We start from the raw sequence: 26289 nt of genomic DNA on the forward strand, positions 1-26289 counted from the left end.
TCTGCCAATCTCCCTGCTACAGTCTCTTATCTATTCAGAATTGTGAGTAAGAAAAAAGGCGGTCATAGTCTTTTTTTTTTTCATTTACATATGTGTACTTGCTGGAAGTAGCTTAAATTGTGTTTCTGCTGGAGAAAGTTTCTTTCTATTGTTTATAAGTTGAAAGACCCTGTAACTTTTTACCATCTAAAGTGCAGAGATAAACCTTTTACTTTTTTCTTTCTTTTTTTATTAAAAGTTTTGCTTTTAAGACCTGTCTGATTTTTTTCTCCTAGTTAAGGTTCAAGGGAGTTGTTGGGGAGAAGGGAAGGATAACTTTTCTCTTTGTGTTATATTCACGCAGCTTGTATTGCCTCTGGGTGAGGGGGAAGGTAACACTCCTCTCGGTGTGGTGATTCAAAAAGTTGAATCAGGCGATCTCCTAGTGTTCCCAGGGCGGGAAGGAGCTGAGAGGGGGAAGAGAATGGTTTATTCCCCTTTGTTGTGAGACTCAGGGAATCTGGGTCTTGGGGTCCCCAGGGAAGGTTTTGGGGGGACCAGAGGGTATCAGGCCCTGGAAAATTCCTGATTGGTGGCAGCATATCAGACCTAAGCTGGTAATTAAGCTTAGGGAAACTCATGCTAGTACCCATATTTTGGACGCTAAGGTCCAGAATTGGGAATTATACTACAACAGGGGGACAGCACGTAACTTGTTTGTATCAGGGTCTAAAGAGGTCTCTCTCAGAGAGTGTGTCTTGGTCCAACTGAGGAGGGAATGGAAAGTCCCGCCATCCCACTGAGCTGTGTCCATTGTCACTGGCATAGTTTTAGTATCCTCGTAGAGTCTACCAGGTGCTATTACTGTGCTTTGTCAACAATAATACTGATTGGTGCCTTCAGACCTTAACAGATCTTGTGGTCATTGAATAGTTCGCTCGAGATCTGCTATGCCGGCTATCTTCACAGAGCTGGGGCAGCACACAGGGAGAACACACACACGCAGCCAAACATCTAACCACAGAAGATACCCTTGTCAGTATCAGCAGAACCATACTCTTCCTCTCCTGTAGGCTCAGAAAGAAGCTCTGGTTGTTCTCTGGAGGAAACGGATGATCTAACTCCTTATTAGATTACACAGACCTTGGATGTTGTGTGTATGGGGCCCATGGACCCAAGAGGGCCAGACAAAAGGGTTGAAGGTGGGATGCAGAGGTCCCCAAGACACAGGGGGTACAACCCGCCCCGAGGGGTGGGGGAATGTCCTGGTTTGAATTGGAAGGGTTGGTTCCAGGAAGCTCTTGATCTCCTGTTTGGATTGTTCTCCATCGATGAGGCAATGACAGTTCCTCCAGTAGATTTGACTCCCCCCATAACAAGGTCAGGTCTGACAATCAATGGTGCAGTTGATCCTATTGAAGGAAAGCTGTAGCTGGTAGACCAAATTTGGGGAGGGGGAGGCGGGGAGAGACATGGACGGACAGACTTCTCTTTCCATAGCCCATGTCTCTGGGTGGGGTCAAGAGCTCTCTGGTAATGGCTGCTCCTGGCAACAGAGGAGATTGCAGATCCAGGAGAACAAAGATATTCCCTGGAGTGGAGTCCTTCTGCTCTACCTGCGGTGTGTGCGGTTCTGTCTACCCACACTACGGAAGCTGACATAGGAAGACTCTGAGTTGGTGGATCCATATTGGGCTGGAGCATTACTGCCAGTGACTGAGGTTCCCGATGGGTGCTCTTTGCCAGTACTGGTGGTTCTCTGACTTTCGACCTCAATGGTGGTGTTAGTGCTGCTGTGTGTCTGTGTTGCTCCTATGCTGTTCATGGAGTGAAAAGGTCTGACTTATTGGGAGTGGTGAGCACTGTACGTTTAGCATTTGTATTCTGCTGTGGTAACTGTTAATAAATAGAGGTTAAGGATATTACCATGTAAGGCTCTTTTACTAGTAAAAAGCCCCACAAAACCCACAGAAGATTACACCTTGAACCCTAGGAACTGAGTATGGGTGGCCTTGAGCCTTAGGAACTGGGTTAGGGTGGGGGTGCCGAAATTAACCCAGGAGCCCACTGAAGGGTAACGGTGGGGTGCCCTTAGAGTGTGCAGGTAACACTTGTACCTCTTAGTTTGAACAAAACATCCTCATCCATTATTCTGTCATCCCATCCTTATCTTTATGAGGGGCCTGTGTGCTTCTGTACCATCCTCTCCAGTCAGGAACATGTTTACCTGGTTAGCGGATACCCTGATGTTACTATTCTGACAAGGCCTACTTTGGTTCACCACCTTTGGTTCACGCTGCCAGGCGTGCCTAGGGGTACAGGAAGGCCTACGCATGGTACCTGCCAATGACAGCGCTGCCAGTGCAGAGTCTAGTATCGGCAGAACCTTGTTCCTATGCACTTTTATATCGTGGCCCTGGACTCAAGACATGCTAAGTCTTTGGGACCTGGAGATGAAGACTTGCCTGACTTGGATGGAGTTGTGGGGAGGATCGTCCTCTTCAGAGTGGTCTGCTTTTATGCTTATGAGAGAGTGTCCCCTGCTCTCCTGAGCAAACCCTAATGGAGGGTCCATAAGTGTGATCCTCCTCACACTTGCATCAGGCCTCATGCTAGGAGGCACACTACTTGATGACTCTGGCCAATGTGCAGGAAGTTTCTCCCAGCCTGGGTCTGACTGCGGCCTTACAGCCTTCCCCATGAAGTCAGAATTCCCACACCTAACAGGTCCAGCTGGGGTAGAAACAATAGATACTGCACTTGGTGAAGAGATGAGCCTCCCTGAGGCAGTGCTGATGGTCATCACTGACAAGAAAAGAGCAGGGACAGGAGACGCAGCTTTTAAAGCCCAGTATTCTGGATATAATCTAATTTCCATACTAGGAAGCTGGGAAGGTTCCCCATGGAGGGGATGCTATCTAACCACTAGCTAGTATTAACTACACTGAAGATAAAACTGATGAAGCAACTGGAGGCAATTGGCCCACCCCACCACTTATGATCTTGGTGCAGAGCATGAGGACAGCAGGAGCACAGATGCAGACCAATGGATATGATTTGCAAGAATTCTCCTGTCTCAGGCACATGTAGCACACGTGTACCCATGGCAGAAAACACATAGGGTCCAGCACTTGAAGAAATGAAGTTGTTCTAAATGGGCTTTGCATAGTTACACTCATGGGATACACCTTTTGGGTGTGCTCAGACAGTAGAATTTTTACTATCTGTGCCTCCTGGAGTGCTCACAAGCTCCCCCTAGTCTCTCCCCTCACCTTTCAAACATTCTAAGGGTGAGGTCACTCAAAGAAGAAACTTAGGCAGTGATTGTGGGCGCAAAACTTGAGACATTTTTCAAAGGGCCTGATTTTCACAGGGGAGCAATTTCTGAAGATCCGGCTCTTTCAAATGGGCACCCAACACCATTTTTTAAATTAAATGCAAGTCTAAGCTTAAATTAGGAAGAGGCTAATGGCACTTGCCTTGGAAAAACTTCCTGCTCACCAAGGACAAGTGCAATTTTCAACCCTGGCACAGTAAATTGTAGAAGTACTATCCAGCTAAAAGGTCAAATTACCATCACCACAGACTCCACAAGCCTTAACATCTCTTTGGAACAAGGCCAGAGATATTTTTTCTCTCATTATATTTAGTTGTGTTACTTCTCTCTGGATTTAGAAACCTATTAACTTCTAACCAGAAATAAGACACACATTTATAACAGTGAGAATAACCACTGGAACAAATTTACTCAGGATCGTGGTGAATTTTCCATCACTGACAATTTTTAAGTCAAGGCTGGATGTTTTTCTTAAAGATATGCTCTAGGAATTTTTGTGGAAGTTTTATGGCCTGTGTCACACGGGAGGTCAGACTAGATGATTATAGTCATCCCTTCTGGCCTTGGAATCTATGAAACCTCTACAAATTATAATACAATCCCGAAGATCTAGAGGGGTACCCAATATTTTCAGATGAATAGCATTCAGACGATAGTAAAACTGTTCAAACGGCATTGAAAAGATTATGGGTCAAGTGGCTAACCCTCACGTGCAATGAAGAATATGCCCATTAGTTTTGAAGATTGGCTTTACAGGGTCTGTGCTAATTGGAACATTCACTCAGTGTAGTGAAACCCATAAAGGATGGAGATTGGGAGCAAGACAATCCAACTTAGCTTAATGGGTTTCAGGATTCAAAGTCAGAGAACAAATCCATGAGGAGAAAGGGAGTGAGGGAAACAGACAGACAGACACGTCATAGATTTCAGTTTTTGCCCATAAAATGTTGTGTGCCAAAATCTGCACTCCACAGGAATGAAATTACTTTTCTTTAACCCCTTTACCCTAACACCATAGGCTCCCAATGTTGTCATACAACTATTCTGCTGGCAGAATTTAGCCATTTTAGGGATATTTAGATTTATCTTTGTCACCTACTTCTTTAGAAAGAAACTCCACATCTGCTTCATATAGACTCTTCCCACCAGTCTTGGAGATCTCCACCACCACAGCAGTGCAGGCTCTCATGGCAGATGTAGGCAGCACCGCTTCCTCATCCAGCAAGGCATTTAACAAGCTGCTTTTCCCTGCCCCGGTGTTCCCCACCACTGCAATGTACGTCTTTGGCATTTTTGTATCTTTCTGCAACTTTTCAATCTGCTCTCTTTATTTGGAAAAAAAAAAAAATAAGGCAGAATTATGAAGCAGTCACCTGGCAATATTTAACTTACTAAGCTTTCAATTTGCATGAGCAGCTATTCTGACTGATGCAAGTTTTGAACCCATAAATTACGTACAAGATGAACTCTACAGCTGTGTATAAGATGAACTACCTACCACGCTCCCAAAATTACTCCACCAGAGATCAAATCAGAACTAGAGGGTCATATCCTACTTCTTGTATTTTTGAACTCACCCTCAAACATTTCACTTACAACGCACAGCAATACAACCACCTACTTTAATCATGAGGGTAACTCACTACTGGAACAATTTAGCTGGCTCATGGTGGATTCTCCATCACTGGTAACATTTAAATCAAGCCTGGATGCTTTCCTAAGAGGTCTGCTCTAGGAATTATTTTGGGGTAGTTTATGCCCTGTGTTATACAGGAGGTCAGATTAGATGATCACCATGGTCCCTTCTGGCCTTGAAACCTAGGTATCATCTGTTCTTACCCTGATAGGATCGCTGCACCTTCTAATACTATTATTCACTTGCTGCAATGTTTGACAAATCCACATGACTTCCAGGCTTGGTCACTGCTTAACAAACTAGCCACATGAGCAAATCTGATATCTCAAACAGTGTGGGTTTTTTTCCCCACCTGTAAGCCTCTCAGGAAAATCAACAAGATTTAAGGTTATTCTACAGAATAACTGTTTACCTCCAAGATTTACACCTATGTAAACAACAGCCAGGACGGTGGAACAAGCCAGGACATCCAGAACAAAATCAATAAAGCCAGGAACACCTTTGGAAGCTTAAATACAGTCTGGAAATCATCAAAATACAACACCAAAGCCAAATTCAAGATTTATCAGAGCTGCGTACTTTCAATACTATTTTATAGTGCAGAATGCTGGGAAATGAAAAAGTATGACAAGTCCAAACTGTCTTCATTCCATACAACCTGCATCAGAAAAATCCTCTGTATCTTTTGGCCTAGAACAATCTCAAACCAAGATCTTTTGACACAGTGCAGCCAAGAGGATGTGAGCACCATCATTGCCAGGAGGCACTGGAGATGGATTGGCCATGTGCTTCGGTTGGAAACCAATTCCATCACCAGAGTAGCAATAAAATGGACACCTGAAGGCACGCGAAAACAAGGCCGCCCAAAAACAACACGGCAAAGGGCTGTAGAAGCAAAGCTGAAAAACCTGGGGCACAGCTGGGGAACCATGGAAAGACTCGTCAGAAACAGACAGGAGTGAAGGAGCTTCATCACTGCTCTTAACACCAGAGGCATAATAGGAACATTGATGATGGAGGATGAAGATGAAACAAGCAATTAATAAATATCAGAGAAGTGACTCAGAATCTTCCAAAAAGGATTCAACATCCGTTTTCTTTAAGAATTGAAGACCTCTGTTAAAACTGTATCATGAATTGTTATATAAACCAAGAAAGCAATATATCTTAGCAAGGGATAAGCACAGAGGTCCCTCAACATAACAGCACATAAATACTAGCAATAAGTTCCATTGGGGTGCTCTATCCAAATGCAGTAAAATAATTCTTCTCTATATTGTATATAACTGCAACATATATATATGTTCTGTGTTGTCAGTGGTGCAATGATGTGCCAGTATTTTAGTGCTCCAGAGACCACAGGAATACTGAAAATTGCAACCATCTAAAGGGTGCTTATGTCTGCTCCAGACTAACAGAAAAGTATCACAGTTGTGCATATAATACATTTCAAATCACAGAACTATGCTTACTTAGGAAGTATGATGGGATGTACTAGCTCTTTGCGGTTCAGCAAAGAATCTTCTGTGACAACAGCATCCTAATCCAGATGAGCCTTTGGAAAGCAAACCCATTACCCCTGCATCTATTTGCAGGGATTTATCCAGGACTAGCACGAGTTCACAAAGTGGGTTTGCTTTAGCAAGTGACTTTTGCCACCCTGTCAATTAACCCAACAGAAATCAAAACACCTGCTGCTAGCCTTCTTTAGGAGCTCAATGAGACAAGCCAGTGAGCTTGTCAGAACATTAGCCTACAGTTAGGAGGAGTGATTTTTCTACAGTGTTGACTGTTCATTAGCAGTATTTATTCTGCATTAGCTTCCAGAGGCCTTGATCAGGATAAGTGTTCCATTCTGCAACAGACTGCACACATTCATGACATGGTTCTTGTCCCAAAGATCTTGCAATTTAAGTTTCCATTAAAAAAAACAAACAAACAAAAAAAAACCAGATGCTGTTGGTCTAGGACTGTAATTAAAGAGACTGCCCTAGAAGTGTAGGTAGGAGAAGTCTATGGTATGCCCTTAGGCCCTTCACAGAACAAGAATGCCAAATAAAGCACCCCAGAAAATTGGAAAGACTTTGTTAGCCAGTGTGTGGCGCGTCTTAGCGTATGAGGGAGCGGAAGCAGCAGAAGTATTACAGGAAGGAAAAGAGGGACACAATATTGTACTCCTATATTCCAGCCATACTCGTTATGCACATTGACTAGAAGTTTCCAGTGATCTAAAGCTTCTGTTTCTAATTTTTAGATATCACAAGATAAACAGACCTTAAACCTGTCTGTGGTGCAGGACTGAATTACCAGTCTTGGGTTTCAAGAGGATGGGTATTTTTTTGTTTAACTTTTTAGGGGAGCTGTGTGTGAAACACACATACATCTCTATGGCAGGCTGAGGATTTTATTTTGTTTTGTTTTGAATGGACAACTGTTTGAAGCTGCTTGAATGCTGCACAGTTCTGTGAAGCTGGATTAATTGGTAAGAGTGCGTAGAAGGCAAAAGGTATATTAACTTAAAACATGGATATCAACATGTGGAGCATGCACAGACTTGTATTCCTTAAGAAAACACATTCAGGTAATCAGTGTTTCCTATTAATTTAATTTTCTTTCTGTGTGGGTGTCCCTGGGTAGTCTGCCTCTTAAATGCAGTAGCACCTAGAGGTCAGTCCACCCCACCACATAGGATGGCTCTTTAAGGGGCCAATAGATTATTATACCTGAGACCTAAGGCGGATAGAACAGGAGGGCATGCGCAGCAAGTTATATACCCATGTGGTGCCTGGGTGCCATCAATATTCAGAGCCCGGGGACCCAGCTCCACCAACGTTTGGGGCCAGGTCTTCCCCTGGCCCCACCTGCCACCTCCCCACACCTCCTCTGAGTGTCCCCCAGCTCCCCCTTGCTGGCCCTGTGCAGGTCCCCGACCTCGGAGGGAGCAGAGGGTCCCTGCCTCTTCCATGCAGCTCCATGCTGCCTCCCTGCAGCAACTGCTGCCGCAGGGTCCTAGTGCCCCCACATCGACTGCCAGGGCAGACTGACTCCGAGTCTGCCCTTCCACCTCGGACCCTTCCCTTTTCTGGCGGGACCCTCCACCAGCACAGCCCTCCCCCCTGGCCCACAGTCACTGCTCCAGCCCCATGCTGGGCAAGGAGGCAGCCCATCCCTCACCCTCAGTGAGGCTAAAGTCCGGGGCAACTGCAGGGAAGGAGGTGCAGCTAGCACCCCCTGGCACCCACCACGAGGTAGGTGAGGGAGATCTGTGAACCTGAGAGGAGCCCAAGGAGCACATGCAGTGACAGTGGTGGGGATGAGTGTGCTGCTGGACGGGGCAAGAAAGGAGGGCTCCTCCCCCAGAGCTCGCTGCTACTGACAGGGAAAGGGCTGGGGGGAGTCCTCCTCTCTGGCCCCTGTCCCGAAGGAGCCTGCCTGCACCCCAAACTGATCCCCAGCCCTGCCCCACCCCCGAGCCCATACCCCCAATCAGACCTTTCACCCCACCCTCAATCCTCTACCCTAGCACTGAGCCCTTCCCACCACCCCAAACACCTTATCCCCAGTCCCAGCCAGAGCCCTCATCCCCCTGCACTCCAACCCACTGCCTTAGCCCTAAGAACCTCCAGCACCACAAACCCCTTACCTCCAGCCCCAGACAGAGCCCGCATTCCACTGCACCTCAACCATCTGCCCCAGCCCTGAGCCCCTCCCACACCCCAAATCCCTCATCCTCAGACTCCTACTCTTGCCCTGAGCCCCTCCCACACCCCAAACCCCTCATCCTCAGCCCCAGCCAGAGCCCTCATCCCCCTGCACCCTAATCCTCGGCCCCAGACCTTAGCCCCCTCCTGCATCATGAACTCCTCATCCCCAGCCCCACCCCACAGCTCTCACCCCACATCCCAACCCTCTGCCATAGCCCGGAGCCCCCTCCCACATCCCAAACCTCTCATCTCCAGCCCCACCACTGCACCCTCTCCCTCCCTCAAAGTCCCTCCCAAAGCCTGCACTCCCTCCTTCCACACCCCCTTCCATCCCCAAACTCCCTCCCAGTGCCTGCACCCCTCCTGCACCCCAGATCTCCTCCCCCACCCAAACTCCCTCCCAGAACCTTGGGCAGGTGGAGGGTGGAGTTTAGGGGGGGCCAAGTTGGGACAGGGTTCTGGGCACAGCCAAAATTTCTACAAACCTGCCGCCCATGCAAGAGGGAAAGTGGCCATGGGAATGGAGAAGGAATCTTGTCACTGTTCCTATAAGGGCCCAGGAGCCTTGCAGAGATGGTGGGGCAAGTCTCCCTTCTCACCCAACTAATAAAGAATGAGCTGGGAGAAGTGCCTGCATAAACACTGCCTCCTCCCTCAGACACTGCAGATACCACAGGGAGTAAAGAGGCTCCTGCACAGCCCTGAGTTGGCAGAGGAAGGTTGCCTGGTGAACCCTCCCAGACTAAGCAGAGAAGGACTGAGTGGGGAAAAGCTGCCTGAGATTCTACAGTAGGCCTAAAGTCTAATTCCAGCTCCAAGGAGAGCAAGGAGGCTCCTGTATTAAGAAAAGAGACATGAGTGATTGTCTGAAGTGGAACCAAGGTCTGGGAAAAGGGCTGGGGCCTTCTGAACAGTGGAGGAAACTGACCAGGACTTTTACATGGATCCAGGGAGGGCATGAACTGGAGAGACTAAACAGGTGAGTTACTGCTTTAGAACAAGTTAATAAACCCAACCCGGTAAAGGGGAATATGCTGCCACTGTGAATAAAGTAGACCGCACAAAGAAGGGTTGAATAAACCTGGTCTGGGTAATTGTTTTTGAACCGAAATTTAAAAAAGACTCAAGGACACTAGTGTAATACACCCACAGGGCCACAAGAGGGCACAATAGAGAGGCATGACAACAGTTCCTGGATATTTGAGTAGTTTCCTGTTCTGACCCTATTAATTCATGTTTTCATACTGACAACCCATACTGGCTGGATACCATTTCCTCACAAGTTCCTTAAGAAATTCACCACTGGGCTGATACCAAACATGAAGAGATTCTACCCAAAAGAAATTTTCTTACAACATTTATGATCATCTGAGAGCAGGAAATAAAAAATGAGGACTGTTCAGCAAATTTGCCACGTATAGTAGCCTAAAGCATCCTGTGAAGTGGCTACAGAGGTTAAAGGAACATGCCTAAAGTCACGTAGCGAGTCAGGAATCCTGCCTATCAGTATGTTTTGACCACCACAACACTGCCTACCCCCAATGGTCTCATTAGTTTGATAGCCATGGACTCAAAAATAAAGCTTTACCTCCATTCCTCCATGTGCACTTCATCAATGCCCTCCACAGCACACAGAGTCTGCGAAATTTCATCAAGCACAGTTTGACATTGACTCAACTGGAACTCAATATCTCCCTCTGATAAAGCCCAGGCTTTCTGAAGTTCACTCTCCATTATGTTTGTATTACTGGAACTTGCTTTGGGAGCAGAAGTTTCAGCATTAGAGAGATTGCCTAGATTTTTGGTTTCAGACAAGAGGCCAATAACACTTGAACTCTCTGTAGACATGGATGGGAATTCTTCCATATCTTCACCTAAATCCTCAGAATGACAGGAAGCTTCATCTGAAGAGCAAACATGTTTCAAAGCTTGCTGGCTAAACTTACATGGAGAGAGGACCATGTCTCGAATCTGAAGATGTGCTACAGACATTGGTTGAAACGAATGGTCTGGCAGAGAGCTTACTGAAGTCTCTGAGGCACCACATTTGTGCAAAGTTGAGATTACTGGAACGAGAGTTGTAGGATACTCCCTGAAGTCCGGGCTGCAATGATCAGAAGTGTCAGAAAGTGTTTGTACTTGCAGAGAACACTGCAGATTTTCTTCTTTGAAAGCAGGAAAGGGAGCAGGTTCACAAGCTAAATTGTTCAATGCTGACCTAGACAAATCCATAACCTCTAGTTTTGGCACATTGCTCAGACTACTAAAATCATTAGTGGTTTGTAAGTCACTAGGTTCTTTCAATCCCACTGCAATACAAGGCTCCGAAGCAATTCTTCCATCAATGTAATCATATAGGTTAGTTTGTCCTTTCTGGTTTTGCTGGTCTCCATGCTGGTTATCTTCAGCAAAGTCCTCCTCTTTGTCAGTTCTCTCATGGCGGCTATTAATCACCTCAGCAGAATCACTTGCCTCAGGAGGAGGAAGCTTAAAGGAAGAGAGTTCCAACTGACTGTTGAAATAAGAGCTCTGAATACATCTCCTTACATTACTATCTACGGCCTTCTGAGAAGCACTGCCCACTTTGACTGCAGAAGGAGGGATGGATGCATACGAATTTTTCAGCGTCTGCAGTGATAAAGAGTGCTTGGCTTCAGACTTGGATGGCGTTTGGGTAACACGTTCAGTAAGGCTTGTCTGAGAAGTGCTGCATGATCCTAAAGCATCAGGAGTGCCAATTTCCTTTTGATTTGGTGCTGGTTCCTCATCGGCAGACTCTGAAGAAATTGCAACGACAGGGTGACACATTTTGGATAGAGGGGAAATGCTGCTTCTGTTACCAGTGTCGTCATGCTCCTCATGAGAAAGCTTTCTTTTCAACTGCATCTGGGAATTAACGCCTAGTCTTACATGGGATGTAATTTGTTCTTGTATAGGTGAGTTAATGTTCCAATCCACTGTGGCTGCAGGTCTTAAATCTGAGGGTGAAGAGAAAAAAACCCCACCAAACAAACATTTAACTTGGTATTCACAGAAATCTAGACTTTTCCAATCCCCACTTTGGGTCCTTATATTCCTATCAAATTCAAGCTTCTGCTACTTGCTTCTCAGTTACAATCTTGTCTCCTTTTGCTTTCCCTCCCGTGTTCCCTGAATTCCACCAATTATGCCAGCTTAGATACCCCCTTCATCTCACTCAAACCCTGCTCCTTTCAAGCCATACATGGAATGCCCTCCTTAATGTTTACCAGGTCACCTCCCTCCCTTCTCTCTCTCTGGCAAACTCCACCCCCTCAAAAGGCCACGGCAGGTTTAAAACCAATAATGGGTCACTGCTTTACTGTGTAACCACATGATCTTTTTGCTTCACCTCTCCCTTTCCTCTCCTAAATTCTGCTATTTCATTTATCTATAACCCACACTTGTCATCATATCCAAGTTTAGACTGCAAGCTCTGGGGCAAGGACTGTAAACTTGCTTTTGTGGAGTACCTGGAAAGTTTTTGATTGATCAAAGGAAAAAAAAAAAAGATACAACTTGAAACATTTGGGTGCCCTCTACCCTCGCCCCTTGATTCAATGTTAGTTATGCACCAATAGAGAACAGCTACATTTTAGAGCGAGCAGCTTCGTTTAGACTCTACTAACAGAGGCTTCCTTAGCTCAGAATATCATTTTTACCCTCAGATTTAAGGATGAAAATGGATCAATCAACCTAATTTGTTGTCGTCTCTTTACAGACTCAGGCAGGGCACTGGTTTGTATTTTTGAGGCTATCTTCACAACCATATGGGTTATAAACTGTTCTTTTTTTAATGAAAGTTGAGGTTGTTAAGGGATGAATTTTGTGACAGAGAAACATGGGGGCCTCGTGTTTATGTGTCTGCATAAATATGAGGCCTGCTGAGGTACATCTGTATCAGGGCAGGTCTAAACTAATCACAGTTCAGGTAGACACAAGTTATCTTTAGTTTAACTCCCTCAGGTACCAGACCAGTGAAGCTGAAGCAGCATGCACGTCCGTGTGGACTGTACAAGATGGCCCAAAAACCCTTAGACATACCCTTAGAGAGAAGCCAGTGTTCCAGAACACTAATAGGCTACAGAACTACAATATTTTATACTTATCAGCAAATTCAATCTACATTAGCCATACCACTCAGGCTGCTTTGTTCACAGCCATGAGGAATGCAAGAAAAAACATGCTGGAAGATGAAAAGAAGAGTATGTGTCTATACAAAAATATAAACATATTAAATTTATAACTGAAATGCAGGAGCCAGAGCAACAGATGTAAGCTACTTCCAAGTTTGTAGTGTGACAAAGTTCCTCCTCTACCTTGGTGGGTCCTGCGCTTACTGGCAGATTTGCTCACCTCAGTGATCTTCCCCACAGTCTGGGTCAACTTCTCCTGTGTCTGATCAGGAGTTGGGAGGTTTGGGGGGAACCCAGGCCCGCCCTCTACTCCGGGTTCCAGACCAGGGCCCTGTGGATTGCAGCTGTCTATAGTGCCTCCTGTAACAGCTGCACGACAGCTACAACTCCCTGGGCTACTTCCCCATGGCCTCCTTCAAACACCTTCTTTATCCTCACCACCGGACCTTCCTCCTGGTGTCCGATAACGCTTGTACTCCTTAGTCCTCCAGCAGCACACCCTCTCACTCTAAGCTCCTTGCGCCTCTTGCTCCCAGCTCCTCACATGCACTTCCTCTCCTCTGGCTCCCCTACACCTGACTGGAGTGAGCTCCTTTTTAAACCCAAGTGCTCTGATTAGCCTGCCTTGATTGGATGTAGGTAATCTAATCAGCCTGTCTGCCTTAACTGGTTCTAGCAGGTTCCTGATTACTCTAGTGCAGCCCCTGATCACTCAGGGAAAAGAAAACTACTCATCCAGTAACCAGTATATTTGCCCTCTACCAGATCCTGTACCCCACTGGTTTGGATCTGTCACAGTAGGATAAGGCAAATTTGGTTCCAAAAGGCTGCGTGTGAGATATTCCTCATACAAAAAGGGAAGTTTATCAATATTAAAGCAGACAACTATACTTTCTCCATACAATAGGGACTATGTGCCATAATAAATATGAAGTGCTGTGAAAGCCAAATTTATTTATTTCTGGGAGTTTTTATAGCCACATCCCCAGCTCACAACATATGCCTTCTCAAATGCATTTTTCTGCCTTAAGACATGTATTTTTTAATCCTTTAAAAAAAAATTATTACCTTTGAAAGGAGAGCATGCAGATTTTGTTTGAAGACAGGAGATTTCACTATTTTGTATGTTGTTGTGAGCATCAAATTCAGGGACTTCATGTTGGTCTGCATCACTTTCTACCTTCAAGGTGATCTTCTGTGAACTAGGAACGGCCCCAGTTATTGAATTCACACAGAATGCGGGCACTGATAAGTCTTCTATATTGGGCGTTTTGACACCATCAAGTCTTCTCTCAGCTCGGTGCAGTACTGGCATGTATTTTTTGTCTTTGATGCTTTCAACATGGTCTTCCGACTCCAACTGCTGTGGAAAGTTACTTGTAACACACTGGCTGCTTTCTCCAGATGTCGCAATGAGATCTGAAGTTATATTTGTGTCATCATCACTCCAATATACAGCTGAGGCTTCTAAGGAGTTACATGAAAAACCTGACTGTGTGTCAAGACCAGCTGCTTTGCAATTGTCACTGCAAATACCTTCATGAAGCCCACCTGTTCCACTAGAACTACCGCTATTTAGTCTTTGGGTAAGCTGATGATGCTCACTTTCACTTTCAACAGAGCTATTCGATGTGTCAGAGAATATGAAGTCCAAATCTTTGATTTTGGTGCTCTGTTCAGAATCTACATCAGGAGACTTCAGGGGAGATTTATCAGAAGAATATTGATTATCTAACGCTAAATACATCCTAGACTGAAACTGTTCCTCTTCAGACAGGGAATCTGCACTTGGGCTTTCTGGAATTTTACTTACCACATCTTTTTCTAGTACATCAGTCCATGAATCTGCTGAACTGGCAGCAAGTTCAGTAAACCCAAATTGACTGTCAAGGGGGAGACTCTGGGACTCAGATATTAATTTAACTGACCGTTTTCCATTTACTAGAGGTTCAATACTTGAAAATAGAAGTAAACTACTTCCATCTCTCCTTGTAAGGTCATCATGGTCTACTTCACCTACAGATTTACAGTCAGTGTCTTCTTCTGCTTTACTTTCAATGGGTGGCACACACCTTTCAGGTTTTATGTTTTCATCTACCGGGTTCTCAGAGTCATTTGTTTTTTTAAAAAATTCTCTCACCAGTTGGGCAATATTTTTACTACTTTCCTTCTCCATTTCATCAAGATGCTGAGCGGTTTGAAGAATGGGTTTTTTTTTAAAGAACTGCTTAACACTACTGCTAACAAACCGATCATGACACTCCTTCAAATCAGTGGGAATGGAAAACAAGATTACATTAGGACTGGGCAGGTCAGATACAGACTGCTGCATGGAAAGAGACCCCAAAGGGCAGTTTCTCTTTTGGGAGCACTGCTCATCTTCAGAAACTGAAGTTCCAGAATTTTCTGTTCTACTAATGTGTCTTTTTAGTGTTCTGAAAGAATTATTTTTGTTTGCTTCTTTATTCTGAGAATCTTTATTCTCCTCTTTATGAGATTCCATTCTGTTCATAAAGTTAGACTCTGAAACAGTTAAACCTTCGTTACTGCCTTTAGAAAAGTCTGCACATCCTGTGGGCTGGCATATCTTTGCTTGGGATTTCAGGGGTTCAGAATCTTTGCTTTCTTGCTGCATATACACCAGTTCATTTGTTTCTGTTTTCTGATTAAATTCATCTTTTTCTGCACAGAGGCTGGTCAGCATTTCATTTACTGGAGAGTCTTTAACAGTATTTAGGGCTCCAAGAGGTGCAGCTGGTGTCCCCACATCTAGTTCTTGAATGCAACCATCAAGCAACCTATTCTCAGGCTCTGGATTCTCTAGATTTTTTCCAGCTTGGATAGAATTAGAATCAGCACTTCCTACATGTTCATCTGAACAACCTGCATCTCCCTTATTCAAACCAACCTCTGCAATGCCTTTCACTGCTTCCATCTCTCTCTGGCTTCCTGGTACACAGGGAAATTCTATAGAATTATATGGACAACATAAGGGCCCAAACTCATGTTCTGCAGTTGCTTGGTCCTCTGTTTTTTCTTCTCTCAGTGTTGGGCTTTTTACTAAGTGACAGAATTCACCAACTACCACGCCGGTGCTACAATTTTCAGGTCCAGCAATTCTAACTTCACTTAGATCATAGTCTGCATTGCAAAAAGAATAGCTTTTTTCCTCCAGACTCATATCTGTTGACTTTTCTGTACCTATCATTGATTTCATATCATCTGTTTCAATCACTCTGCCTAGCTGATCTTCATTTGGTTTGCAGTCCAAGTTAGCTTGCAGAATAATGCTGTCAGAAACACTGTCTGGATCACAGATGACAGTGTCCTTTTCCTTCAGGATTTTGCTTCTTTCATACTGCATTTCAGTTGCATTTTTCATTCTCATGCTATTTTCTTCCTTCTTTTCATTTTCAACTTCAGAGTCTGAGATATATAAATTAAGCTCCTCTGCACTGAATAACTCAGACCCCTCTGTAGGGTCAGTTTCAATTTCCTTTAGGAGGTTTTCAGCTATATTTTCTTTGGCAGATTCAGGCTTTCCAAATGCAACAGCCTGCATCCCGACTGCAAGATCATTTCTGTCTACACTGCATGGTTGTGTGTCCATTTCAGAAGTTTGTAGTCTGATTCCACCTTCCTCTTGGCATATACTATTTTGAATACTCTTTTCCAAACCAGTTGGTGTCAAGATTTCAATAGTCATATTTTGTTCACACAGCTTCTTCAAATCACTGTCTATGACAAAGTCCTCTGGATACAGTGATTTTTTCACAGGATCCTCTTCAGATTTCAAGTCTATGTTACTTTCCAAATACTGGGACTCTCCGGCATGTGAATCTGTCTCCTGCGGGTCACGAAATGCACTAGACGGCTGTCGTAATTCCAAATGGGCAGAGCTAACAGAAGAGTTCTTACTATCTTCTAGGTAATTATTTAATGTTCCCAAATCAAGCTCACTAAAATGTGCATCAGTGTGCTTAAATTCCACTTTATCTTTTTCCAGTGTAACTGATTTTACACTCCATTTATGGTTTACTGCCTCAACTCTATTTTCATCATTCAACTTCATATCTTCTTCATTCCAGGTGTCCTGCTGGGGCAAGACGTAATCATTTATAGGTTCTGGATTGTTTCCCATGTCCCTTTTATTCACAGAGTAAGGGGACTGTCTTTGCGAACAGAAATAATCATTAAAGTCAGAGCTTCTTTCCATTACTAGAGAAGTCTGTTTGGATAAGCATAATGGAGAAAGATCATCTGCTGTTACACCCTCTAATTCTGAAGAGTAATACGCTGTATTCCCTTCCAGCCTGTTTGTGGGTCCTTCCGTAATGCTGCTGTGATTAAGATTTGTTTGTCCAACACACACATTTGCCATAATCTCCATCTCTTTATCTATACTTTTGTTTTTTATATTTTTCTGTTGTTCAAATATGCTATCATTAATGGCTGTTCCTGAGTCATGTCTCTCTCCAGGTATTTTCATTATCACTTTGCTTTCGACACTATCTTCATCTGTCTTTATACAAAATGTATTCTCAATACTAGCTGACTGATCAAGCTGCTGCTCCCCTGATGCTGTATCATCCACTACCGAGCAAGCAGTTTTCAGTTCCTGGCAATTAGTATCGTGCATCTCATTGTTATCATTAAGAGTGGAAACCAAAGTATGGCTGACAAGGATTCCAACCGTTTTAATACACTTGGTGTTAGTGGTTGAAAGAGAATTGGAAGAAAACACAGAAATATATGACCCTTCCTCTTCTTTCCCTGGAGACCTCTTTCTTTCCAAAGTGCAGTCACTCTTCTGTAGCAGACACCGATCAGGAAATTCTTCACCTACATCAATCGGTGACTCAGGATTCATCACTTCCACCGATTTCTGTGTGTTTTCCAAAAATGTCACTTTATTTGGAGAAGAACATGAAGCTACAAATAGTGTTTTTCCTTCAAAAGTTTCTAACCATGGTTCTGAAGGCAGCTTTTCCTCTGCTTTGGAATCTAACTCCATCTGCTTAGAGACCTCTCTCCAGGAATTTTTACTTGCATTGTTATCCAGTATAGTTCTTTCATACGCCTCTGAAAATTGTTGAAGACTCAAATGTGTGTCCACAGACATGTTTACTTCTTCCTCACAGATACTAGTGTTTGACACACTATTTTTTATTCCATTTACTGCGGGTTTTGTAGCCAGTAAGTTTATTGCCCTCTCATTTATTAGCCTAGTTTGAGTTCCCGCTTCTGCATATGATATTTCAGCACAATCTGTAACTGAAGATATTCTCATCTCTGTATTCATGGAATCCATCTTTGATTCACTCTCATCTTTGTCTCCGTATCTGACATGACTATCCATTGTTAAAGAGATGCCATTTACATTCATATCGGTTTGCTCTTTATCCCCTTCAGAAGCACTCCCTTCCAAATGTATTTTATGGATACCCAAATCACTGACCTCCTGTGGCACACCTTTTGTAGATACCGATGTAATCATATATACATGGTCTGACTGAAAGCCTTCAGACTCTATACACACAGTAGCATGAGAAATATTTGCCTTATTGCATGCATTCTGTTTCACAGAAGTTTCAGGTTCATTTTGAGACAATGACTGGACGTTCATTTCCTGGCTCATTGTTTCACTAATGGACCTCTTGGCAGATGTAAAAGCTCCAGAATCTTCATACCTGCAAGGATACTCAGGAGAAGTCATTTCTATTACTGTGGCCTGCAAACCGCAAAATGTTCCGCTCACAGGTTTGACAACTGCCCCTGATTTACACGATTCCTCTTCCTTTGGAGCTGATTGGTGAGGGGAGTTCTCACTGGGCAAAGATCTAGAGGAAGATGGCATACAATTACAAGAAGAATCATTAGTTACATCTTCCAAGTATATATCTTTAGATAGGATATGGTGTTTAGAAGGAGAAGATACATGATAGTCTGAGATATTCTGTGCACACAAGGACAGGTTCTCTGGTGCTGTGGGCTCTGGATTGTTTTGCAGCATCTTTGTTACAAGCCCATCCACTGCCACATGAGAAGCCACTGATGATTCTTCCTCTTCTGAATGAGGCACATCCTGACACTGGACAATCTTTGTTCCACTGGCTCTAGAGACAACTTGTTCTGTGACACTGCTCTGGAATAAGGCAACCCCACTGACACTGTCATCCTCCTTTTCTTGGGATTTATCAGAACCAATATCACACTCAGAACTGGACATTTCTTTTGCTGCATACACTGTCCGAACTTTACGAACATTAGAAGAGTTCTGATGTTCTAGGTTAATTATTCCAGTGTCTGAAAGCATGTAGTCCTGATCTAAAGCATTTTGCAACTTCTCCTCAAAAACATGATCTCTGTGCATTTCTCTCACTTCTCTGTTTGATATCGTCATGATTTTATCATTGCTAGATTCAGCTCCTTCTTGAATGTCCAAAGTAGTTTCAGGCTTTTGAGTTTCCATATCTAAGATATTATTTAAAGTTTCCAATTCTCTGTCAGCCAAGGAACAACTGTCACTTTCTACAATATCACTACTTTCTTTTATTGCTTCCTCATTTGGCATAAGGCTGTTTTGCTTTATAACTGAAGTCAGCTTATCTTTGCAGATCTCATTTTTGATGCCAGAATGCCAAACACTATGTGGAAGTTCTAAGTCTGGCACAAATGATATGCTTACTTCCCGAGTTCTGTCTATGGTCATAGCAGTTTCAGAAGACAAACCCAACTCTTCTACACAGGTTTTACCATCTGCATTCACTAGTTTCTTTGGACTGACCACTTCTTTTGCAGGAGACCTACCATCTGGATCTTTACCCAAAGCAATGTCTTCTGGGACAATGTTTATTGTTATACAGTCACTGTTTTCTAAACAGTTTTCTACTGCACCAATAACCAACTCTGACAAGCTATTTACAGGAAGACTATCCTTCTTCTTTGAATGGGATTCACAAGTTTCAGCACCAGTAACAGATACAGCCACACATGGAGTTTCATGGACACACACATCAACAATACGCTGCTCCAATGAATACCTATTCTCTTCTTCTGTTGATCTTTCCTTTTCCATTAAATTCACCTTATAGCCAGTGACTGACGGCACTTGAACATTTTTCATAGCTTCATTTATCACTTCTGTGACTTGCATTTGAATATAAGGTTCTGAACTCCCAGAAGTCTCATGTTTAGCTGTTTCTTCAGTGCTGTTAATAACGCTGATCTCCATCATTACGTCATCATTGTCAGAGTTTGCACAACTTCCAAGCACTGACTTATCAGCTACGGGAGCTAGTGGCCTGGAGTCAAGGTTGCCTCCACTCTCTACTAGAAAAGAGTCTGAAAGATCTAGAGTGTTATCAGAAAGACTAGTTCTGACAATAGCTCTTCCACTTGGGTCACTGTCATGTGTCTCTACAGCATCTCTTGAGTGAGGAAAAGGTGGTGACGGTTCTCGATTATAACAAGTTACAGCAGGAAGTTGTGTTGCTATTTCACCACTGTCTTGTCCCTCATCCAGGAATGGTCTGTAAAACTTTGGGATGCTTTCTGAATTGCATGCTTGGGCTCCACTTGGTTTCACACAGGGAGAGTCAGAATTAGCCAGTTCTGCTGTCCTTGTAGCATTTTCCCGAAACAAAGATGACTGTACAGTTTCAAAGACACTTTGTTGAGAAGGCTCTGCAGTGACTGTTGAACCCTTCCTATGGACATATTCAGGTGAAGCAGAACGTACAATCTGAGAATTAGGTCTAGTGTAGTCTTCCAAAGAAGTATTTGGTGTTGCAGTTGATGTAGATGTTGCAGGCATTTCTAATTTGTTTGAAGTCACATTAACAGAATTTGTACACAGAGAAGACTTAACTGAAGACAGTACTGGGCCAGCTGATGTTAATGGCAGAGTCACACTGACTGTGGGAGGCTGCATATCACCACAGCGTGTGCTAGATTTAGGTGGAGCTCCACTATTTTGGACTACTTGAGAAGTCCGTGCCAGCTGGGATATAATGGGAAGGCCAACATTGTTCTCAAAGACCAGACCTGAGTTGTACACTGGTGGTACCTCAGGAGATGTCAACAGCGGTAACTGAATCTGCCAAAAAGAGACAAGAGTCACAGCACCATAAAATGCTACGTATAAATAACCAAAAAGGAAAGAACTTTGGTTTTACATATTAAATGTAAAAACAGAAACCCATGTAGCATGGATGACTTGACATTTCATATCTACTTAATCCCTCCTCACCACCACCACCCACTCACTCAGTGCCACCCTCCACCACACACCCCAAATTACTACACATTAAGTGGACACAATTTTTGACTGGAGGGAGCATAACAGCCTTCTTCCCCAGAGGCAGCTGGTGACCCGGGAGGAACCGGGAAGGCAGACCAGGGAAGAGGCAGCCCTGCGCTGGTCGGTGGCCTGCGGTGCGGTGTGAGGCGTGGATTGCCAGGCACAGAGTTGCACCGCTACGATGGAGGCAGAGGCAGCAGGTGCAGACACACTGAGGATGACTGGGTGCGGCAGCTGCGGCATGTACATGGTCCTAGAAGGAGCACCTGAAAGGAGTTTCATCTGCATGAAGTGTCGTCTGATAGAGCTGCTGGAGGAAAAGGTAAGGGGACTGGAGATGCAAGTGGAAACTCTGGCTGAGTTTAGAAGGGGATTTGAGCAGATGATGGAACACAGACTTGATGAGGCACAGGGGACAAGCTCAGGCGAGCGGACAAAAGCAGGACCTAAGGATTCTGAGGAGGGACTGCTGGGTGAGGAAAGTGGACGGTGGAAGCATGTCACTAGGAGAACCAGACAGAGGATAAGACGGGCCAGCGATGGACAAATAGAACTCAGGAACAGGTTTGCTGAGTTGGGAAATGAAGATGGAACACAGCGGGCTGCTGAAGGAGTTACGGCAAGGAAGAAGAGGCAAGCAGCTAGTCCTGCAGATGGAGGGGAGCAGTCAGTGGAGGCGACATCAAGTACGAGCCCTAGGAGGATTGTGAGGTCGATTACAAATCAGGAGGAATCACGGCCAGCTGCTGTGGGGGATAGACCGGAGAATCGCATTGTCACCAGGAAAAGGCAAGTCTACGTGATTGGAGACTCTCTACTGAGAAGAGTAGACAGGCCTGTAACTAAACCGGATCGGGAGAACAGAAGAGTGTGCTGTCTGCCGGGGGCTAAGATACAGGATGTGGACTTGAGCCTGAATACGATCTTAGCGGGAGCGGGAAAAAATCCATTGATTATCCTTCATGTGGGAACGAACGATACAGCTAGTTACTCACTGGACAGTATCAAGGAGGACTATTTCAGACTGGGGAAGAGGCTTAAAGACATCGAGGCTCAGGTGATCTTCAGTGGGATTCTGCCGGTTCCTAGAGCGGGGCGACGAAGGAGGGACAAGATTATGGCGATCAACAGATGGCTCAGGGAGTGGTGTTATAAGGAGGGCTTTGGGATGTACGGTCACTGGGACGCATTTACGGATAGACGACTGTTTGCTCAGGATGGACTTCATCTCAGCAAGGAGGGAAATAGGATTCTAGGATGGAGGCTCGCCGACCTCATCAAGAGGGCTTTAAACTAGAAAGTTGGGGGAGATGGTTGGGAAATGTTCGGGAGATCTCCACGCCGGAACATAACCTGGAGAGGGAAGTAAACAAAGTGAGCGGGGATACCCTTGTGGCCCCAAGATTTGATCCAAGGAGGAATAGTGGAGTAGAAACCAGAGTAACGGGTGATGCTGGTGGCAGACAGTTTGTGCACGACGGGGGAAAGAATGTCACTGACGCCAAACACCGAAAATTAAAAGGTTTGTACACTAATGCGAGGAGCCTAGGTAACAAGATGGAGGATCTGGAGTTACTCGTGCAGGAAGTCAAGCCGGATATTATAGGGATTACCGAAACCTGGTGGAATAGTACTCATGACTGGAGCACGGGTATTGAAGGCTATGTGCTGTTCAGAAAAGACAGGAAGAAAGGCAAAGGTGGGGGAGTAGCCTTGTACATCAATGATGAAATTAAATGTAGTGAAATAAGATGCAATGGAATGGATAACACAGAGTCCGTCTGGGCAAAAATCACGCTGGGTAAAAAAGCAACTAGAGCTTCCCCTGAGATAGTGCTTGGGGTGTGCTACAGACCGCCGGGATCGGATTGGGATATGGATAGAGACCTCTTTAATGTCTTTAATGAAGTAAACACAAAGGGGAAATGTGTGATTATGGGGGACTTCAACTTCCCGGACATAGACTGGAGGACGAGTACTTGCACGAATAATAGGGGTCGGATTTTTCTGGATGTGATAGCGGATGGATTTCTTCATCAAGTAGTTGAAGCACCTACGAGAGGGGATGCCATTCTAGACTTGGTGTTGGTGAGCAGTGAGGACCTCGTAGAAGAAATGGTGGTAGGGGACAACCTTGGTTCGAGTGATCATGAGCTGATTCAGTTCAAACTAGATGGAAGGATAAACAAATGTAGATCTGCGATTAGGGTTTTTGACTTCTCGAGGGCTAATTTTAAAGAGTTAAGGAAATTAGTTAGGGAAGTGGATTGGACGGAGGAATTAGTGGATTTAAATGTGGAGGAGGCCTGGAATTACTTTAAGTCGCAGCTGCGGAGACTGTCGGAAGCCTGCATCCCGAGAAAGGGGAAAAGAACCATGGGCAGGAGTTGCAGGCCAAACTGGATGAGCAAGCAACTCAGAGAGGGGATTAGACAAAAGCAGAAAGCTTACAGGGAGTGGAAGGAAGGCAGGATCAGTAAAGAAAGCTACCTTGCTGAGGTCAGAACATGTAGGGATAAAGTGAGGAAGGCTAAAAGCCGCATTGAACTGGAACTTGCAAAGGGAATCAAAACCAATAGTAAAAGGTTCTACAGCCACATAAATAAGAAGAAAACAAAGAAAGAAGAAGTGGGGCCGCTATACACTGAGGATGGAATGGAGGTTAAGGATAACCTAGGCATGGCCCAACATCTAAACAAGTACTTTGCCTCGGTTTTTAATAAGACTAGTGAGGAACCTTGCGATGATGGAGGGATGATAAACGGGAATGTGGATATGGAAGTGGATATTACTGCAACTGAGGTAGAGGCCGTACTTGAACAGCTTGATGGGTCGAAGTCGGAGGGCCCGGACAATCTCCACCCGAGGATATTAAAGGAACTGGCGCGTGAAATTGCGAGCCCGTTAGCGAGAATTTTTAAGCAATCGATAATCTCGGGTGTTGTGCCGTATGACTGGAGGATTGCTAATGTAGTTCCTATTTTTAAGAAAGGGAAAAAGAGTGATCCGGGTAATTATAGGCCTGTTAGCTTGACGTCTGTAGTATGTAAGGTCTTGGAAAAAATTTTAAGGGAGAAAGTAGTTAAGGACATAGAGGTCAATGGTAATTGGGACGAACTGCAACACGGATTTACTAAAGGTAGATCGTGCCAAACCAATCTGATCTCCTTCTTTGAGAAGGTGACGGATTACTTAGATAAAGGAAATGCGGTAGATATAATTTACCTAGATTTCAGTAAGGCGTTCAACACGGTTCCACACGGGGAGCTGTTAGTTAAATTGGAAAAGCTGGGAGTGAATATGAAAGTTGTAAGGTGGATAAGGAACTGGTTAAAGGGGAGACTCCAGAGGGTCGTATTGAAAGGTGAACTGTCGGACTGGAAGGAGGTCACCAGTGGAGTCCCTCAAGGATCGGTCTTGGGACCGATCTTATTTAACCTTTTTATTACTGACCTTGGCACAAAGAGCGGGAATGTGCTAATAAAGTTCGCGGATGACACGAAGCTGGGGGGTATTGCTAACACGGAGAAGGACAGGGATACTATTCAAGAAGATCTGAACCACCTTGTAAACTGGAGTAATAGAAATAGGATGAAATACAATAGTGAAAAGTGCAAGGTCATGCATTTAGGAATTAATAATAAGAATTTTGGATATACGTTGGGGGCGCATCAGTTGGAAGCGACGGAGGAAGAGAAGGACCTTGGGGTACTGGTTGATAGCAGGATGACTATGAGTCGCCAATGTGATACGGCTGTTAAAAAAGCAAATGCGATTTTGGGATGCATCAGGCGGGGTATTTCCTGCAAGGATAAGGAGGTGTTAGTACCGTTGTATACGGCGTTGGTGAGACCCCATCTGGAATACTGTGTGCAGTTCTGGTGTCCCATGTTCAAGAAGGATGAATTCAAACTGGAACAGGTTCAGAGACGGGCTACGAGGATGATCCGAGGAATGGAAAAACTGCCTTATGAAAGGAGACTCAAAGAGCTTGGCTTGTTTAGCCTGGCCAAAAGAAGGCTGAGGGGGGATATGCTCGCCCTATATAAATATATCAAGGGGGTTAACGTTAGGGAGGGAGAGGAATTATTTAAGTTTAGTACTAATGTAGCCACGAGGACGAATGGGTATAAACTGGATATTAGGAAGTTTAGACTTGAAATTAGACGAAGGTTTCTGACCATTAGGGGAGTGAAGTTCTGGAATAGCCTTCCGAGGGAAGTAGTAGGGGCAAAAGACTTTCCTGGCTTTAAGACAAAGCTTGATAAGTATATGGAGGGGATGTTATGATAGGATCGTCAATTTGGGCAATTGATCTTGAATTACCACCAGACAGGTCTGCTCAATGGTCTGCGGGGAGATGTTGCATGCGATGGGTACTGAGTTGCTGCGGAGAACTCCTTCTTGGGTGCTGGCTGGTGACTCTTGCCCACATGCTCAGGGTTTAGCTGATCGCCATATTTGGGGTCGGGAAGGAATTTTCCTCCAGGGCGGATTGGCAGGTGCCCTGGAGGTTTTTCGCCTTCCCCTGCAGCGTGGGGCACGGGTCGCTTGCTGGTGGTGTCTCTGCAGCTTGAGGTCTTCAAACCATTTTTGAGGATTTCAATAACTCGGTCCTGGGATAGGGGTTGTATAAAATTGGATGGGTGGGGTTCTGTGGCCTGCCTTGTGCAGGAGGTCAGACTAGATGATCAGATTGGTCCCTTCTGACCTATGAGTCTATGAGTCTATGACCCAAGTTTTATAATTGGGGATGCTGATATTTATTACACTCCAAACGTAGTCAGTGCTGTTTTTCAGGAACTGGTCCAAGTTCCAACCACACTTCTTTCTTGTTCTGTCTGGCCACTGTAGGCACCCCTGAAAGAATTTAGAAGCAGTGCAGGAGTGATCAGAGGGAATTCAGCAAGGGGGGCGAAGGGGGAAGCAGTGCTTGGTGAAGACAGGATTAAGAAATGTATACATACAATAGGTATTTATTATTTTTTCCATTTCTAATATAAATGTATTTATTTATTATAATGGAATCTTCAAGATGTACACACAAACAGTATGACATTTTTGTAATCATTGTCCTTCCTTCCCAAATTCCCAATCTTGTCTATTGCTATCATTCATTGTATCTTGTCTAAAATTTAGAAAATAAAGTATACTGGGCCAGGATCTGGGTCTCATTT

The 26289-nt window shown here is 44.5% G+C and overlaps 1 protein-coding gene across 7 annotated transcripts in view; it reads right to left on the minus strand.

Moving 5' to 3' along the window:
* NUGGC (nuclear GTPase, germinal center associated) overlaps positions 1–26289 on the minus strand; it is an 89661-nt gene that overhangs the window by 50474 nt on the left and 12898 nt on the right. For 6 of the 7 annotated variants that reach the window (XM_050939281.1, XM_050939280.1, XM_050939283.1 and 3 more), the window contains exons 6-8: positions 13879–20908; positions 10245–11634; positions 4416–4641 (exon numbers count right to left, since the gene is read on the minus strand). In XM_050939281.1, coding sequence (XP_050795238.1) covers positions 4416–4641; positions 10245–11634; positions 13879–20908 — 8646 coding nt within the window. The remainder of the gene's footprint in view (positions 1–4415; positions 4642–10244; positions 11635–13878; positions 20909–26289) is intronic. The other variant, XM_050939286.1, reaches the window with a different exon arrangement.

This window comes from Gopherus flavomarginatus, chromosome 2, assembly GCF_025201925.1.
Source record: "Gopherus flavomarginatus isolate rGopFla2 chromosome 2, rGopFla2.mat.asm, whole genome shotgun sequence".
NCBI lineage: Eukaryota > Metazoa > Chordata > Testudines > Testudinidae > Gopherus > Gopherus flavomarginatus.